Source organism: Scaptodrosophila lebanonensis, unplaced genomic scaffold, assembly GCF_003285725.1.
Source record: "Scaptodrosophila lebanonensis strain 11010-0011.00,11010-0021.00 unplaced genomic scaffold, SlebRS2 tig00000024-arrow-pilon, whole genome shotgun sequence".
In the NCBI taxonomy this organism is placed as follows: domain Eukaryota; kingdom Metazoa; phylum Arthropoda; class Insecta; order Diptera; family Drosophilidae; genus Scaptodrosophila; species Scaptodrosophila lebanonensis.
This window is the reverse complement of record NW_022060538.1, coordinates 12,206,509-12,225,359: the sequence shown is the minus strand read 5'-3', so window position 1 is coordinate 12,225,359 and position 18,851 is coordinate 12,206,509. Positions and strand designations below refer to the sequence as shown.

General features: G+C 37.3%; 3 protein-coding genes across 3 annotated transcripts; all 3 read left to right on the top strand.

The window, feature by feature from the left end:
* Positions 1-4,260: 4,260 nt before the first annotated feature.
* LOC115621415 (UPF0565 protein C2orf69 homolog) lies at positions 4,261-13,508 on the top strand. Its single transcript, XM_030515063.1, has 6 exons — positions 4,261-4,575; positions 9,933-10,303; positions 11,064-11,168; positions 11,245-11,947; positions 12,878-13,043; positions 13,106-13,508. Exons 2-6 carry the CDS (start codon positions 9,987-9,989, stop codon positions 13,480-13,482), a joined length of 1,668 nt encoding a protein of 555 aa, XP_030370923.1. The 5' UTR covers positions 4,261-4,575; positions 9,933-9,986; the 3' UTR covers positions 13,483-13,508.
* On the top strand, positions 7,585-9,080 carry LOC115621416 (TWiK family of potassium channels protein 18). The gene has a single exon (XM_030515065.1). It carries the CDS (start codon positions 7,823-7,825, stop codon positions 9,005-9,007), a length of 1,185 nt encoding a protein of 394 aa, XP_030370925.1. The 5' UTR covers positions 7,585-7,822; the 3' UTR covers positions 9,008-9,080.
* LOC115621417 (histidine-rich glycoprotein-like) lies at positions 13,497-14,080 on the top strand. The gene has a single exon (XM_030515066.1). It carries the CDS (start codon positions 13,528-13,530, stop codon positions 14,053-14,055), a length of 528 nt encoding a protein of 175 aa, XP_030370926.1. The 5' UTR covers positions 13,497-13,527; the 3' UTR covers positions 14,056-14,080.
* Positions 14,081-18,851: the final 4,771 nt, after the last annotated feature.

Genomic DNA, 18,851 nt, shown 5'->3' with positions numbered 1-18,851 from the left:
CTTGTCTTTTTGCGTATTTATTGTTATTTAATTATCAAAATTGTTACGTTTCGGCAAAGAAAAAAAAAAACAAAACAAAATTAAGCACAAAATGTATAAAATTATTTCTTAGCTTTAATTATTTACGGCTAATAAAGATTTGTAAGTTTCGTTTGCTCTTAAGTTCTCTGTATATATATACCTATCTATATATGTTTGAAAATACATTTTGTTTAGTTTTTACACAAATTTAGTTTAAATACAGCAACTACAACAACAACAACAACTACTACAACAAGAACAGCTACAACTATAACAACAACAGCAAGAACAGCCAACAGCAAACATGTTAAGGATAAATCAGATTTATGTACCAAAAATGTAATAAAAATATGAATACAACAACAAAACAATGAGCAGCATGTTGAATGGCAGAACAACTACACATAAAGCTATACTTCAACTATACAGATATACATATACTCTACTCTATATGAGTGTGTCTGCGAAAGTACAGCTCTTACTATCCACCTAACTCTCGTCTCCACACGGCCCCCGCAAAAGGCACAGCAAATATTTTTATACCTAAGACTTGTAATCGCAGCGGCTGCTTATGGAGCAGTCTGAATTGTTCACTATAACAATTACATACATACAAACATACCTACCTACCTACCAACATACATACATACATAAAAACGAATCAAATTTTACTTCAAACTCGCACACACATTCGCAAAGCCACGGAAAAGCCGTGCCACAATTTTCCCCTTTTTCCCACCATCCTAACGAATTGTATAACAAATATGCAAAAAAAATATTATACACAGCTATATATATATATGTATGTACGCTTAGCAAAAAACAAAAAAAAAACAACTACAAAAGAGAGAGAAAAAGAAAAACAAACAAACTAAAAGCCAAATGAAAACAGCAATTCAATTTTTTCGTCGTCATCGTCGTCTACAAATACAATTCATAATGTTTCCAATTTATTCCAATTAATTGAACAAAAAAATTATATATATATATATTAATAAATAACTCACTAGCAGCATTTAAATGTCAGAAAAACAAAACCAAATAAAATTTACGATTACTATAAATAACAATAGTTTTATGAATAGACAATAGACCCATCTCCCCATATCTACGGGTTAAAGTATTCTTTGGAAGCACAATTCAAAACGTTAGGTGCGGGTGGGGGCTCTCCTTTTCAGCATTCGCCGATCAACAGTCAGTTCAATTACTGGTAAGCCATTAAGTAAGTATTAAATGGTGGTAAGTATGTAATTATGTATTTATTGGCAATTACTCAACTAGGCACTAGCTGGTCTGCATAGATGGAGTGTCTCAGCCAAGTGTAATTTAGTTTGGCAAACAACTGAACTGGAAACCGATCTGGAAAAACCGATTATCAAAGCTACGATTACGACTACTTAGAGCGTTTTATAATAATCGTATATAGTGTGTACGCTCATGGGCATAGCCAGGATTTAGTCCAGAGGGGCCTCATTTTTTACTATCAAATTATTTGCACTACACAAAAAACACATTAAAAATATGAAAAAATAGGGAAAAATGGGCAAAATGAAATTCAAAATAATGAAAATGTATTCATCTACATATTTCAAATGTAATAAAATAAAATAAAAAACCTGCCTGCAAACGGTGGAGAGAAAAATTTGATGTTTTTCAAAAATATGTCATTGTTCTAATAGGTTTCAGTTTGAAAATCAATTTATTTGATGTTTTTCAAAAATATGTCAATTTTCTAATAAGTTTCAGTTTGAAAATATATATAAAATATATATATTTTCAAGCCTAGTTAATTTTATATAAAGAAGGAAGAAGAAAGGAAGAAGAATTTATTTGCAAGCTGAAATGGAAAAGGAGCCGTATCTGAGGTCGGAGCAGTTATCAAAAGGAAGTTATGACAGATACAGAAATCTAAAATCATTTTATTTCGACGGTTCAGAACAGAAGCTGCCCGCTTTGGAACCCCCCCCCCTCGCTACGGCCATGGGTGCGTCCTAAACTAAGCTGCACTTTTTTAAAATAATAACACAGAATTGATATTTTGGCGAAATGCGTTTTTTTTATTTTAAATAATTAAGTGGAAATCTTACAAAGGAGTGTTTTCCGAATTGGTAGTAGGCGCATGGAGCCAAATCTGGAGAAAATCGCGAGTGGTTCATGGAACAAATATATATATATTTTTTTTTTGTCCTGAAACAAGCATCAGATTATATACAACAAATCTGGGTGCTTCGAAGCCCAATTATGTTCTAAGAGTTGTGGTCTTTTTGATTCCTTTATGATGCCTTTCAAATGTTGAATTCTGAGGACATTTTTAATAATTGTTTTTTTTTTTTGTATTGTCATAGAAATAATGAGTAAAATAAAATAAACTCGTAGTGCCTAGGGACTAGACGAGTCTACATACCGACTTTGGTCCGTGTAGCCTCAGCCGTTTCCTTAAACCAGGCGTTCATTCAGACAAACACGACAAGATCGATTACATCATCCATTCCGAGTTATCGATACAGAAAAATCAGAGAGACATGGAAACATCCGTAATTGGCATCTGTTATTCAAGAATGCTTTGAAAACTTATTCCTTAGCAACTTATTTGTAGCAGAAAACCATATTTTAGTGCAGAATTCATTCATTCTTTTATTAAATTGTTCTGAAATTCAATAAATCTGAGTGAAAATTTTTGTTTTTCATTAGCATTATTTGTTGCAGCCAACCAAGGCTTGAAGTAAATTAAATATTTGGCATAGCTTAAAAAGCTACGTTTTTAAAGCAGAAACTAATTTTTGCATAAACGCTTAAGGTTAGGCATTTCTTTGCTGTTTGAGTTCTGGATTATTTCAGGAGACAAAATATAGTTTTGTCAATTTTGGATCTTTTTGTTGCAGACTTTCAATAGATTGTTTTGGAGCTGGCGTCTTCTGAAGGAACAAAGTGATTAAAACATTTGTTCAAGATAAGATAAACATTTAAAAAATCCAAATGTTTTCCAATTTGCAATAAATAATAGTGTTTTAATTAGCTAAATTATTTAATAATTCATTGAATAGGTAAAAACATTCAAAAAAGAACGTAATTATGAGAAAGAAAAATATCACAAAAAAAAATTTTTTTTTTTATATGCGAAGCGTCTAACTAAAGCCGCTTCAACAACCAAAAACGTCATAATTATAAGAAAAAATTTTATTTTTATTTTCTTTATTATTTATATTACGAAACAAAAATATGCCGTCTTCATAAAATAACAAAGTGCTTTGAAAATTGGTTAAAGCAAAGGCCAAGGTTACACTGTTTTATTTGAAAAAAAAAATCTAAATTGTAAAATAAAAAATCTTCTAAATTGTAAAATAATTGGAGGGTCGATAATTTTAGGCAATTTACAACAGCTGGTACCCCAGTTTCGGCTTACTGAAGGATAACGGATAATAGAAAATATAATTTCTAAATAGATGTAATAATGCAAACTGACTAACCTTAATCACACCATATAGACAATATAGATATAAACGAGTCGCCTATACCGATTTGAAAATATTTGACGCACACTTATTGCAACGCAACGCCAGACGATTGGTATTTATTTAAGCAAATATTAAAGCGGTATAATTCTATTACCAGCATATAAGAGCCTTACCTCTATTTCCAAAACTATGGATTATCATATCTGTAAAGTAATAAAAATAACCGGTTAGAACTGATAACAAAACAAATTTAATTAAAATTTAAAATAAAATATTTAAAACGTTTGAATTTTGTTTCCTCTTCATCTCTTGATAGGCTTATTAATATTTAATCATCTTAGCTCATGTTAACTCATAGAATTAATCTAAATTAAGCATTAGGAAAAATTAATAAATAATGTCTACATTTTGTGGATTTCCATTACATAAAATGTATCATCCAAAAATATAAGTAGTTGCCATAATTCAGCATTCTTCGCTAAAAACTAATATTTACTTCTCATGGTATTAAGCCCCAAATAAAGAAATGCTTTTAGGCGCCAGCATTAAATAAAGCTGAGTGGCGTACGCTTGTTTTTAAATCGAAGAAACGCAAACTGTCATGGCGCTGCCACATCAATGAAAACAGTAATTGTATTTGACAGATGGCAACGCAGAAATGCAAAATCGATTAGAAAGCGTAGGCGCTTCACTGTTAATGTCATTTCAGCATGAAGCAGAGCTTAAGAATCGAATATTTTTGGCTTATCCAGCTGGTTTCGAATCGTCGTCGTCTGTCGTGTCCGTGTGCGAGAAATTGTGTATTAGACTTAATCGTATTTAATGCAAACAAATTCGGTTATAAATATGGCCATGTACTGCATAATAATATTTTCAATAAAAGAAATGCACAGGCGCTTGTAAAGCGACCAACGAAATAGAGTGCAACACATTTTCAACGTCTGCCGCCGTCTCGTCTCTCGGTCTCGGCCTCGGTTTCGGTCTCTCATTCGTCGCGAAAACACAGACGAAAGAAAAACGCAAAAGGCAGGCAGCAAAAATACGCGGGAAGCTACATTTTTCATAACTGCAACGCGCAAAAGTTAACAACAAAAACAGCGTAAGTAAATAGAAAACACAAGAATATGCAAGCCGAGTGCGCGAAAAGTTCCAAAAGCGATTTTGCACGAATTTGTGCAATATTCTAGTGTGTGTGTGCGTGTTTATGTGAATGTGTGTGTGTGTGTGTGTGTGTGAAAAAAATCTATCTCTTCGTTACGCATTTCACCCCTCAGAGCGCTGCGCTGAGTTGAGTTGCTTTTGCTGCTGCTGCTGCTGCTGCGCTTGGCAATGCGTTAGCAACGTTCAGGGTCATTGGTAGTACGCTGGCGTTGGCGTTAGCGCTGCTGACGACGACTGCAAAGGTGATTGCAACAAAAGTCAGAGCACGCCCCCTCGCGCCACTACCCCCCGGGCGAGTCCTAGTGACGCCCACGCTTAGTGCAATTATGAAAGCCTGACGGTAACGCCGACGTCTGCGTCTAGGTCGGCTTCTGCCTCTGCTTACCGCTTCGACGCCGCTGACCCGTTTTTGCGTATTCATTGATATTCTTCCTCTTCTTGTGTATCTGTTGTCTGTTGTATGTGGCCTGTCGCCGCCGCCGCCACCGCTTTACAGGTAAAACCTGCTAAACGGAATGTGAATGACCCCCAATTGCTGAAAGTGTTTTCTTTGGCCCTACGTTAACAAAAACGCGCTAAAAGTGAAATTGCGACAATTTAAATTACATCATTGCTCAGCTTTGCAGTTACATGCACATTTCACCGTTCGACGTTGCTTTGCTGGTTTCCACTGTACGCTCTTCTGTGCTTCTCTTTCGTTTTTTATTCTTTGTTTATATTTATACACACTTTGTTTTGCTTGTGCGCCGTCGTTGTTGTTCTTGTTGTTGCTGTTTTTGCGTGCACATAAAACATTTCTTGTATGTATTTATTTTCTTGTTTTTTATGCTGATATTTCCGAACGCAATTGGAGATTTGTTTGGAACGCGAGAAAATTACTCAACAAAATTGTTCTAATACGTACTACTTGTATATGCGTGTCTGTATGTGTGTGTATTTCAATTGCGATTGCCAAATACTAGATTTGTGCTGAATCAAGTCATCACACATATTAATATATTTATGCACTAAGGAGGCATTATTTATTCTCAATAAATGTCAATATTCGAACCGCAAACAAATAGACTGTCAAGAGCAGGAAGCGCACACAACAGGCGCACATACTATATGTACATGCACACCTATACATACATATGTATGTATATGTATGTGTGTAAATAAATATATATTTTTAAATCAAACAGAGAGTTAATCATCACTAGCTGCTCTGCAATGAAAAATTAGGTGACACGATGTTGTTCGACTTTCAAATACCCTATGCCATCAAATTTGTGTTCAAAGCTCTATTTTAATTACAAAATACATTTGTTTCCTCTAGCTTTTAAAGAATATTGCTAGCTTCGGGGCCGTATTAGTCTCTCAAATAAAAAACCCTGTGTCTAAAGAAAAGAAGCTGCGTTTCGAATAGGAAATAGTTTCGTCTCTCTATTATTGAAGCTAGCTTCTGGGCTGCATAGTTTCTAATATGCATAAAGTTTCTGCATTAAAGGAAACAAACAAAACAGGTGATGGTATGATATTTTTCGAGTTTCAATGTCTATGCCTTTTCCATGCCAGATGAAATTTAATTCATTAATATTTAAAAAAGTGATCATTCTCAGCCAAAAACTAAATTGAACGCGGTTAAACCACATAATGATATTGAAAAATAAATATAAATAAATAAATAAATTGTCATAAAAATATGTAATATTAATTTCTATGTGCCGCCCTCCTCTGCGCTTCTCATGCCGAACACTTAAAGAAAGCTGCCCTAAGCACCAAAAAAAATTATAATTATAATGAAAAATAAATAGAAATAAATAAATAAATTGTCGTAAAAATCATATACATTTTTATGTGTCGCCTTCCTTTGCGCTTCTCATGCCAAACACTTAAAGAAAGCTGCCTTAAGCACCAAACAGGTCATAATTATTAGGAAAAAGTTCTAAAAATTAAATGAAAGTTATAAAATTAATGTTAATTTAAAAATACTGCTTTCTGCGCTTCTCATGCGATGCACTTAACAGAAGCCCGCTTCAAACAACAAAAAATCACAATCATAAGGAAAAATAACTACATAGAAATTAATAAATTATCATAAAAGTAATATTAATTTCTCCTTAATAATCTCCTCAGCTCATTTCATGCCGAACACTTAAATAAACCCGCTTTAAGCGCGAAAAAGATCAATAATAAAATGAAAAAATAAAAAAAAAATAATAAAAAATTAAAATTAATATTCATTCAAAAACACAGCCCTCCTCTGCGCTTCTCATGCGAATCACTTAACTGAAGCCCGCTTCAAGCACCAATAGCTGATTTAATTGAATTTCCATATAACAAACATTGGACTAATCGCTACGAAAATTGCACAGTTTATATAAATCGGTCACGAAACAAACTGGACGGTACCCCTTGCTAAAAGATCGCAGTCTACTTGATACAAATGAATCAAATCGATCAGTAGAGCACACAAGTGCATACTATACTTCAAAATCTAATCTTCATGGCACATAAATGAGAGACTAATTTTTCATGTCAAGTGAATCAAACGACGCAAACTTTTCAGATAATTTTTGGGCCCACAAGTTGTGTATGTTTCTGAGAACAAATCAATCGTCAGGCTGGATTTGTCAATATTAGAGAGTCACTAGCCTTAGACTTCCTGATATCGTGCTCCTTTTAAACTTAAACACCAGTATATTTGAAATTTCTCATACTACCTGAGGCCGATGGATGAATGCACGCCAGTCGACAAAATCAGCATGACTTTTAAGTTGTACTCTTTTCAGTATCGCAAGAGTATAGAGAAACGAAGGCAGCATCTTAGAGTTCTTCTCGCCAGAATAGTTTTATGGAGCTCGCTGGCCAGTTCGCTTTTGGCGGTCGCTCGGAACGCGCGCTTTTCTTATTTGTTCGTGTCGAGGCGGAGCAGTGCGAGTGGAAAAAGCGTGAAAAATTACACGGAGAGAAGATGTGTGTGCCTGTGTTTATAGATGGAAATGCGTGGCGAGCATTTTATTTATAGCAATCAGATGAATACTTAAGTTTTCCCTTTGCGTATTTAACCGATTTAACATTTTGAAAAAGCAACAACAATCCAATTGCCGGAATAATTGCAGTTTGCTGCCAAAAAGGAAACGCCGCTACATCGGGCCAATTATATAATGGCTATGTAAATAGGGGGACGTGATTTCTTTGACATGTCCAGCAACAAGTTTAAACGCAGCTCGCCACAAGTGGCAGGCAATGGCGGTGGTGGCATGGCCTCGTCCACCATCTCCTCAACAGCCTCGAATCAGCCGAGGCGGCGTGTGAAGCGCTGCTGCCGGAATTTCGTCACATTCATGTGCACGCAGGTGGGCGTGGGCGCCCTAATTGTTTTCTATGCGATATGTGGGGCACTAACCTTTATGCAAATAGAACGTGAATATGTGGATACGACGGCGGCGCACGTTTTGGCGTTGCGTCAGAACTGCTCTCAGGAGCTCTGGTATATAACTGAGGAGCACAACATCTTCAATAAGTCGCAATGGGCGAATGTTACAAACGCCGTACTGCAGGACTATCAAATGCAAATAGCGGCCATCATTAAGAACGGCTATGTGGGACGGAGTCCGGAGCAAATCTGGAGCTTTCCGGCCGCCCTCATGTTCTGCCTTTCCGTAATCACAATGATCGGATATGGGAATATGGTGCCCCGCACTCCCTGGGGCAAGGGATTCACCGTCATCTACGCTACTTTCGGCATACCACTGTATATTCTATATTTCCTCAATATGGGACGCGTGCTGGCGCGATCCTTCAAGTTTCTCTACCGCTCCATGCACGATTGCACGGAGGAGCGGTCCTACGATGGGCGTCTGGATGCACTAGAGAGCGGCAGCTATGGCGGCATGAGCCAGCCGAGAAAGAAGGTCATTGTGCCCTCCACAGCCTGCCTGTGGGTCATCTTCTTCTATGTGCTGACGGGCACCATAATGTTTGCCAATTGGGAGAAATGGAGCTTCCTGAACAGCTTCTACTTCTGCATGACGTCCTTGTGCAAAATTGGCTTCGGAGACTTTGTGCCCGGCGCCTCACTGACCACAACCGCGGATGTGGATGCGGCTACGCAAAAGCTACGCGAGGACATCACCGCCGATCCCAATGAGGTGTCCCAGCTGCAAAGCATTACCGACCAGCACTCCAAACTGGCCATCAACTTCATCTATATGCTGCTGGGCATGGGCCTGGTGGCCATGTGTCGCAATCTGATGCGCGAGGAAGTGAGGGTCAAACTCAAGGAGATGAAGGAGGATGCCAAACTCTGCATGGAGGATACGCGCATGCGTTTTGTCGGCTGCTGTGGCGGACCGGGCGATGCTTATGACGATGATTACTATTAGAATGTGTGGCACGATGGTGGCGGGCGCTTGTTTGTTTGTTTCTTTGGCTTGTTAGTGTTTATTCAGAGTATTTATAGAGGCAAGTCTGTTGTTTGTCGGTTGGCGTTATTAAAATTTTTACGACTCTACATCGTGCTCGTATTGGCAGGTGTGTCTGCCTGTCTGTCTGGGTGCCGCGGTCATTAACAGACGCCTTTTAGATGCGGACATTGAAATTGAACTCGTTCTCGTGCATTACATTTTGAATATATTTGAATATTTTGAAAATAATTGGTATTTTAGTTAGTACCTGAACTGCCTTCTTAAAAACAACTATGTAGAAGTTCTTACTATCTGGGATTGCCATAATCGTGGGGATCATCAATCAATATTATTTGTGTCTGTCTTTAAAATATCTTTCCATAACTCGAACATTTCTTATAATGTTTATTCCTTTTACGGTTTTAAATTATATCTTTTTGGGAAATTGTAAAAAAAAGGTTTTCATTCTATAAATTTTTTGTGAAAAAAATTTCTAATTCCATTTGGACTTTTGGTTTAGTAATTCTGAAACAATTTGACAGTCCTTATGATAATATTGGAACATGCAGAAAGGCAAGCCTTATCCGTTGGAAAGTTGTGCGCCACACCAAATGCCTTGGAAAAAACTATTTCGATTCCTGAAAATTAGTTTTTTATCTTATGTAGAATTGATGTTTTTTAAAAAACAACCAAAGTTCAGAGATAGCGAAAGGACCAAAAAGACTTTTATTTGAAGAAGCAAAGCAACTCAAAATTAATTCCACATACATATGTATGTTTATAAAATCGAGTTTTGAAGAACTATCTGCGTCTAAAAGTGTTTGTTAGACTTACACACTAATTTCTCTGCTTCGACAATTCTCTAATTCTCAATATCATTTCCTCTCTTTCCACCACTCTGTAGCTCACCATTGATCAATTTCTGCAACTACAAGAGCGCATACGTAACTTCGAGGGCATGCTTGGCGGCGGCAGCGGAGAGCGTTTATGCACACCAAGCACCTCGGCGGGTCCATTTCGAATCTTCTCCGTGGCCGGTTTTCAGAATCGTGCCAATGACATTGTCTACTGTCCGCCGATTGTGCGTCAACAGTCGCAACATGTCGAGGACTCCACCGCCATTATATACTTCGGTGGCGATGTGCAGGACTTTCCGGAGAGCATGGAAACGAATCGCGACAGTCGAGGGTACATGAAGTATAATCTGGAGAATTCGGCAATATTGCTGCGTGAGGCGTTCCCACGTTCCCACATCATTGTCATACGACCGGTTCGGTGAGTAACAAAATGCAATTTATAATGATTAGAAAACTATAAAAATTAGAAATCGTTATTATCGACCTAATAAATCGGGCTTCAATAGAAGTCAAATTTAAGGGGAAAAATATTGAATTCGACAAATATGTTCTTCATGCGACATAAATGAATTATAAATGCAGCAGAAGTGTGTTTCGAATGACCATTTGACGCACCTTAAAGGCTTCAGAACACATGTTAAAAAGATTTCCCGATTCCACTTGTATATTCTTAGCTACTTGTATATAGAAATAGTAATCATATTATTTATTAGGCCTTTAATAAAATGAATAATAAAACAAAATGTTAAAAGCAATTATCGAAACGCCACCTAATTTCCTTTATGTTTATTCTCACATGTTAATACCTAAGAATACTATTTAAAATGTAATTCGAAATGGTTGAAAACAACAAAACAGAGAGAGTTTGAATAATTTATTAATTATATAGCAGGCAGTGGGGATACCTACGAGTATATTAGCAGCAAGGCAAAACTTGTCCGTCTGTATGAACATCGGTATTTCTTGAACCCTAACAGCTATGTTCTCCAAACTTTGTATCCAGACTTGCCAATATAGCGTATCCTTTTTCAAAGGTGCCATAGGAAAGATATCAGTTCGTAGACAAGATTGCTTTATTTCCTTCAATATCTCTCTTATTCTTAATCACTCTTGTAAACTTGTTCTAGGAAATCGGTAACAATTTGTTCTTCAATATTGCAATTCATTATTTTTTTCAGTATGGAATTCAAGACCTTTAGCTGCTTCGACAACTTTGTGCGTGGAAACAATGCCGGCGTGCCAGACCATACGCCGATGAACCATGCGTTGCAACATTTGGAAAAGTGAGTCAACAATTACAATTATAGTCTCTAGAAGAGTTATTAAATAACCGTTTTATATTGCAACTTTTCTATTCAGACTGTTGCAGAACTTGTCGCAACGCTTGATCTCAATACCCGAGAACGAGATACTCGACCAGGCGGCGCAGGCAGCCGCTGCAGCTGCCGCCGTTGCAGCTGCTGCTGCAGCCGCAGCTCTAACGCTCTCCAATGCGACAGCCAACTCGGACTCATCGTCGTCATCGTCTACGGCTAGTGATAGCAGCCAGGAGATGGACATCGATATTCTGCAGGTGCAGGAGAATGTCACAGTCGATGCAGATGGCGCTGTTATATTTCCCATAGTCGCTGGCGAATCAGCGGAAACGGAAACCAATAATGCGCACAGTGGGACAAACAATGCGACGGCGGCTGCTGCAGCAGTAGCAGCAAATAACAGCAGCAGCAGCAACGATATCACCGCCAACAGCAATGCAAACAATTCTCAAGAGTCACAGCAGCAGCAGCAACAGCAACAACAACAGCAATCCTCACAAGCAACAACGCCGCCAACAAACAACGTGGAACACTACAACAGTGGCAACAATAGCAATAGCAACAATGACTGCGCAGGCGTGGCAACAGCAACATCAGCAACACACACATCGCCGTCATTACAACAGCAGCAACAGTCTCGTGTAATTACCGATAGCAATCCGCTGTGGTGGCGCGAAAACCTAAATCTGGACAAGTCCAAGCTCGTGCTAATTGGCTTTAGCAAGGGCTGCGTCGTGCTCAATCAAGTGAGTCGGGTTTGGTGTAAAAATCGCTAACAAATGTTGTTCATGTCTCAAATAGGATTGTTGACAACGTTAAAACCGTCACAGTTGTAGTCAACTGTTTAGGAAAACTATCATTAAGTCTACAACGATCATATATAACTCAGACCTTAGTTTTGAACAGCCCAATTGGGAATAACTACAAAAAATTATCAATTTTGTTATGGAATCTACACCACAATACTTTATTGAGAAAATATATATGATATAACACCTGTCTAGATATAATAGAAGTTGGGATTACGTTGAAATACGTTTATATTCGAAATAACCTGAGACTACTACTTGATTCAAAAGAAGTGCCTAAGCAGATATCAATTGTGCTTGCTAGTTCACATATTCGTCAATATTTAGTCTTCACTTTTATTCTAAATAGATCAAATAATAATCAGCAAATCAGCCTTACAAATAGTTTTACACAAACAAGTCAATTATTTCTGTGTTTAAAGGGCTGCGGAAGCAAAGAAAAATTCATAAATATTTGCATGTCTGTCCCCATCTCACAAATAAAATCGTATAAAATAATTTAGGAAGACATGATGAAACTTATTAGCTATGCTAGCATTGATAATTCGCATTGGATAATACTTATTGATCTATTTATGAAATTGTTCTTATTTTTCACATTTCCTTTGGCTTTAAAACGTACTTGTTGCTCTACCAAACTATAGAAAGGATTAAGCAGAATATGTGCAATCATAATCGCTATTATTATATAGTTTTTAAAGTGAAGTCCTATCTTTATTTAAAAATTCTTATGGAATTTTAAAGTATAGCTCAACATTTCTATAGCGTATATCGATATTTTTGTACATGTCAACAATCCTAATGCCCGACTTTTTCAGACACGAGGCTAACTCAATAAATATTCCATTGTTTTATTTCAATTTTCAGTTCATCTACGAGTTCCACTATCTAAAGACACTAACGCCCGATGACAGCAGCATGTGTCGTCTATTGTCGAGAATTACAGACATGTATTGGCTGGATGGTGGACATGGTGGCCAGAAGAACACATGGATAACATCACGCAGCCTGCTGGAAACGCTCACGCGAATGGGTAAGTACAACCTGCTTGAGCGACCATCCCATAAACTCCCACTCTATGACTTTGTTTCGCAGGCATGAACATACACGTCCATCTGACGCCGTATCAAGTGCAGGACGATCGACGGCCCTGGATACGCAAGGAGGAGAAATTATTTACTGAGATGTTGCGCCGCCTTAATGCGCCCATTACAAGGCACCTTCACTATGACAACCAACCGGCCAATTTGATGACGCATTTCGAGGTGCTGCAAGCATTTTGTCAACACGTACACGCTCTCAATCAGCAGCAGCAGCAGCATTTGCAACAAGGCAACACACCGCAGCAACAGCAGCAGCAACAAGGCAACAATGAGCAATCACAAATTATATCGGCGACTGCAAACAATGGGGCGGGCAGCAGCAGCAACAACACAAATCTGGTGGATGCCAGCGAAGAATCGTCGAAGTGACAGCTTCAATTGCATCCACACCATCATCGTCGTCGTTTGCATGCGATGCGCAAAAGCACAGCGGCAGCTAAACGCAAGCAGCTGCAGCATCTGCGTCAGCAACAATTGCAGCAACACCATGGTGTTTCCACATCTCTTCTATCTGTGGCAGCAACAGCTTCAACATCGCGTTTGGCTGCAGCCTTGATTTCTTCAGCGGTTGCGCTCAGTGCTGCATCAACATCGGCAGCGGCTGCAGCTGCTGCAGCGGCAACAGCAGCAACAACAACGACGGCTACTATTGTAAATAAGTCAAATAATCATCAAAGCCATATGCAACAACCGCCACAACAACAAGCACACACGCCACTACAATTGCAGCCAGTCTATCATGCACATCATTCAACTCATCCACGCCATCATCATCATCATCAACATCACAGGCACAGTCATAGCCACGGCCACAACCACAGTCACAGCCACAGCCACAATCATAGCCAGAATCACAGCCATCAGCCAAATCATTCGCACAATCATCATCAGTGTCGCTCGAAACGTAAACTACAAAAATTGTATTATACGCTTTGCCGTTAGATTTTTATACCTTATTATTAATTGATAATTGATAATACTTTTAAATGTCACATACACATAACATAACATATATAGTTTTGTAGCTTTAGTTGAATGTCGCCTCTCTATCTCACTCTATTAACGGTACAACGATCATATACCATATATCTCAATCTTTCTTCTTCTTTTTTTGTTACTATTAAATCAAATCCTTCAAGTGAATTTGTTGTGCCAAGCAACAGGTATTTTTTTGTATATTTTTATATTTCAAATTACTTTTATTTTGGTTTTTTTCATCTTCCATTTATTACAATTGTCAAAATTATTCCCTCAACTAATAATTGTACAACAATTTATATCTCAGTTGATTGCATGGCACTTAATTGTATATGTTTTGCTAAATTATACTCTATATTTGTAAATCTTATATCTCATTTTTTGGGGAGAAACCATGATTTGATTGCTAAAGCTTGGAAATTGCAAATCAATTATTTGTACGAGTGAAAAATAGAATGTGTGTATATTTTTCCAAACTTTTCCTCTACACAGACGGTATATATATCTCATATTTATATTTCTCCTACAACATACAAATTGCTTGTATGTTAGTTATATTTTTCATAAATTCTTTTACATTTAAAATTATTTATTGTATTTTCGGCAAAAGATTTATTCTAAGCATCTTGTTTTATCTGGCCAGCCTAACAATCTCGATAGTGCAATATTTTTTCTAATAAAAGAGAATTCTTTTTTTTTCTTCGAGCGCTCATTTATTTTAACAAGGACACAAAATTCTTTTTAACTATTTATTGTTATTTAGACGCTTGTGATTTGATATACTGCTTGTATTTAAATTGTAGGATCGATTTCTTAATGAATTTATTTCGATGTTCACCCCCCATAACCATATCCATATAGACACTCTAATACACATCCACATTTATCAAGCTATATCCAACGTATTTAGACACACTGTGTAACAAGCAAAACAAGAACTCTGATTAAGTATTACTTAGCGTTTAGTGAGCATAATTTAAGTTAAAAACTTAACTGCAGGCAGGCGTGAATGAGCAGATTGGAAAATAACGTAAAAATAATTGAACCCCAACTACTGCGTCTAAAGAATGTATTGTATGTAATAATTTGTTGTAAGACTATAAAAAAGAAAACTTTTGCTCTATGTATCGTGTACGTATATATAGTCCATCGTTTCGGATTTAATGTGGAACTAATGAGTGGATCCATCTAAAAATGCAATTGAAAACAAATTGTCACATTATTAATAACAACAAATTAAACATAAACAAATGGCGAGTGTTCCTTATTAACGAGAAACTTTTAACGATATTCAGAAAAAAACTTGCGCACATTTCAACACAAACAAGAATCGATATTACACATAAATACATACATAACTAACACTAATTGATAAGCCGCTAAAGTTAAATCTAAATCATTAACAAATATTTCGTACCTTCGTAGAATTTGCAGTTCAAAATTGCGCTAGTATTTGTCTGTGTAAATTGTACGGCTTGGAATTCAATTAAACAAATTAGGCAATACAAAAACAAAAATGTATACACTCATCAACACAAACAATTTTCAAATGTGCTGCGAGTTTAAAACCAAAACAAAAAAAAACAAAAAATGAACAAGCGAGAGTTACATAACATAGAAGCTACTGCTAAGCTTCAATAAGAGCTAAATTTGTGCTTAGAGTTTATTTCTCATAAATATTTATGTAATAGAATGCTCTGCAAATTGCAAAGTGAATGATGATTTATCCCAAGTCTGGTAATAAAACAAGAACTAAACAAATAACTCAAATGACTTTGTATTCATCAAAAATACAGCTCGATTCTTTCCCTTTAACTACAACTTTCTTGCACGAATCGTTGTTAAGGGAGCTATATGATATAGTGCATCGATAGATAATGCAATTTTGTGAATGATATATGTGAAAAAGTTTTTGCTCATTTTGCAGCGATCGGGTCTACGATAGTTTAGTACATCGGCTTTGATGAATCTTTTGAATATCATGAGGCATTATTAGTTACGATAAATATAAAAATTATAAATAAAAAAGTTATCATGCTAGGATTGATATTTGCATCGATCGGTCCTGCTGCCGCTATATGCAATAATGTTATATGTTTGAAATACAATTAATCCGCATACGACTAAGGCTTCATACCAAGTAAGTTGTTCCTGGCTTACACATTTTTGGTGTACATACAGGCGGACATATCTTTCTATATACTCGCCTCTTCATGCTGATCGTATATGTATGTATTACATTTTTGTGCCTATCTTTTAGGTTATCAATATTTTCATGTAGTTTTTTTCTGTGAATTATTTTAAAACGATCGTCTTCCCCGAAGCTGTGTACACATTACTCAACGACATTTTTTCCCTCAATGTCACGAGTTTTAATGAAGAAATCTATCCGAAGACTGATTTCTTTTTGAAGAAAATATTTGGGCTGCCTTAATAGTTTGATTTAATTTAATAACCAAGCTCTGACGTGGAATATTCAAGTTTTAACTTTCTTTTATGGTTGATTATTCTACCACAAGGCAAAATCAGTTTCAGGAATATAACAATCGTTGCGCGCAAATTTCTTCTCTATTGCTTTCCCACCTCCACCACACAGCGCTGCCAGATGGTCATATTTACTTGCTACGCTTGTCAACATACAAACTTGACAGAATTTGAAGCCGCACGCAGTTACATGCGTCGTAATTGCAAAGACAATTCTACTTTGTTGTGAATTTTTTTCTTTCGCTTTATTCGAGGTATATTATGGATCTAAGCATTGTAAAAGAAACTGAACGATGCATTGCCGGTCCGTTGCAAATGGACGAACGGGAATTGCAAATTGTCTTGGACTTTTTACATTGTTTGGAAACCGGCAAGTGTTGTAAGCCCAATGGAAGCTTCTGTGAAGTTTTTATTAAGCTCGTACTGGTAAGCAAAAGTTAAACCAAAAATAATTTGATCAAGCGTGATGTCTACTTGCAGATGCTAAAGAATCAACATAAATCCGCCTTAAATTGGCCAATATCTGGCAAAGTCAACATAATTTCGATCCATTGCGGAAACATCGTTTATCGTACAGAAGTCAAGGATAATTTGGCTAAAGTATGGGGATCAGTAGATGGAGATCGCAAGGAAGCCCCCTTAGCGCTAGCTAGAATTTCAGTGGATGCGGGCGGCGCAACAAAACTAAAACTGTACCTGCTGTTAACAGATAGGGTTAAGACAGTGTTTGAAGCTAACGACATGCAAGCCCTGAACAGGCTAACTGGATCGCCCTCACATGGGCAAGACCATGGCTTTCATTTTGTGATGGGAAACGACGGCTTAATGCTTTCGATGTGTGACTGGGCCAGTGCTGCGCTGGATTCCACAACTTTCTTTACATTGGAAAAAGTTTTCAAGGATAAATTTGGACTTCAAACCTCGTCCCAATGCACTCGCTTCCGGTCAGTGGAGTCAGAGTTTGGGACGGCAGTAAATAATACCACAGTTATGACCAGCCAGCATCCAAAACAGCAACAACAGAGTAATAAAAAAATGTGCATAAGTGTTGCCCCAGAATTCAGTGCAAAAGGTATATTTTTTAGTCGCTTAGAAAGCAATGATCCTATGACCGTTATACCGTATTCTACATTTTGAATTGCTACAATAGTTCAATAGTTACCATTGCAGCTATATGATTTAGTTCGATTTAATTTAATTTCAAATGTTGATACATTACATACAATTTTTACACATTATATATGCTAGATTCGCGCGCTATAGCTTTTAAATGGAGTCTGCAGCGCCTTTTTTAAACAAACATTTTGTTTTTAAGAATTTCTTTAGCAATTCATCTCATGTTTATCATTTTATCTGATACACTTGTGATATTCTGATTGAAATGATAATTTTCCTATTCCGACGATTCAAAATTCCTTTTTCTGCTTGCAGGTTACGCTAGACCTATGCGTTCACTTGGTCCTGAAAAGGTCGGGAATGTGGTTAATACGGTTTCGAGAGCTTCAGAAGAAAAGAAAGGCATTGCCAATAAAACAAATTCGGATACAGTTCATGAGCCTGAGCCCTTTGATGGTGACATCGATTATTTTGATCTTGAAGAAACTGAGGACTATGTAAATATATTCGAATGGGGAGATGTTGGACACTATGTTTTGGTTCATGCCACTTTTGCATTGCCATTAGAGATGCGGAAACTCCATATTGACATACGAGATCAGCTCTACAAGGAGCTTTTCGACTCCGCCGTGCAATTGCAGCTGGAAATGGATCCACCAGCTCTGAATTGGTCCGACACCTTAAGAGTATGCTTAAAATCTCGTCTCTACTCGCTTCGGAATGACAGCAATGGGAATTGTCTGCTCGACGCAGCCAAGCAGGCCACCTGGGGTGGTAACGATAGCAAAAATATACTAAGGAGTGCGCTAGCCAATACCTTGTATCGGCGTCAGCACCTGTAAGTAGTCCTATTTCAACTGAGGTTTGCTATGCTATATACGAATGTTTGAATAGTTTCTTTGACCGATGGAAGGAGCACGAAAAGCGTCATATGCCATTCGCACTGGACGATTCGCAATGGATCTCGGAGTGGAAGAATGTTGTGATGTTGCCCAGCGAGCCAAGAAAGCCATTAGAGCAATTTCATATACTCGTGCTGGCCCATATTCTCCGACGACCAATAATTGTCTATGGCATTAAAAACGTACTTAATAAACGTGGAGAGGTTATTGACTTTGCACGCTTCCAAGGTACATGTAGAGGCCGTGCACCATTCTCTA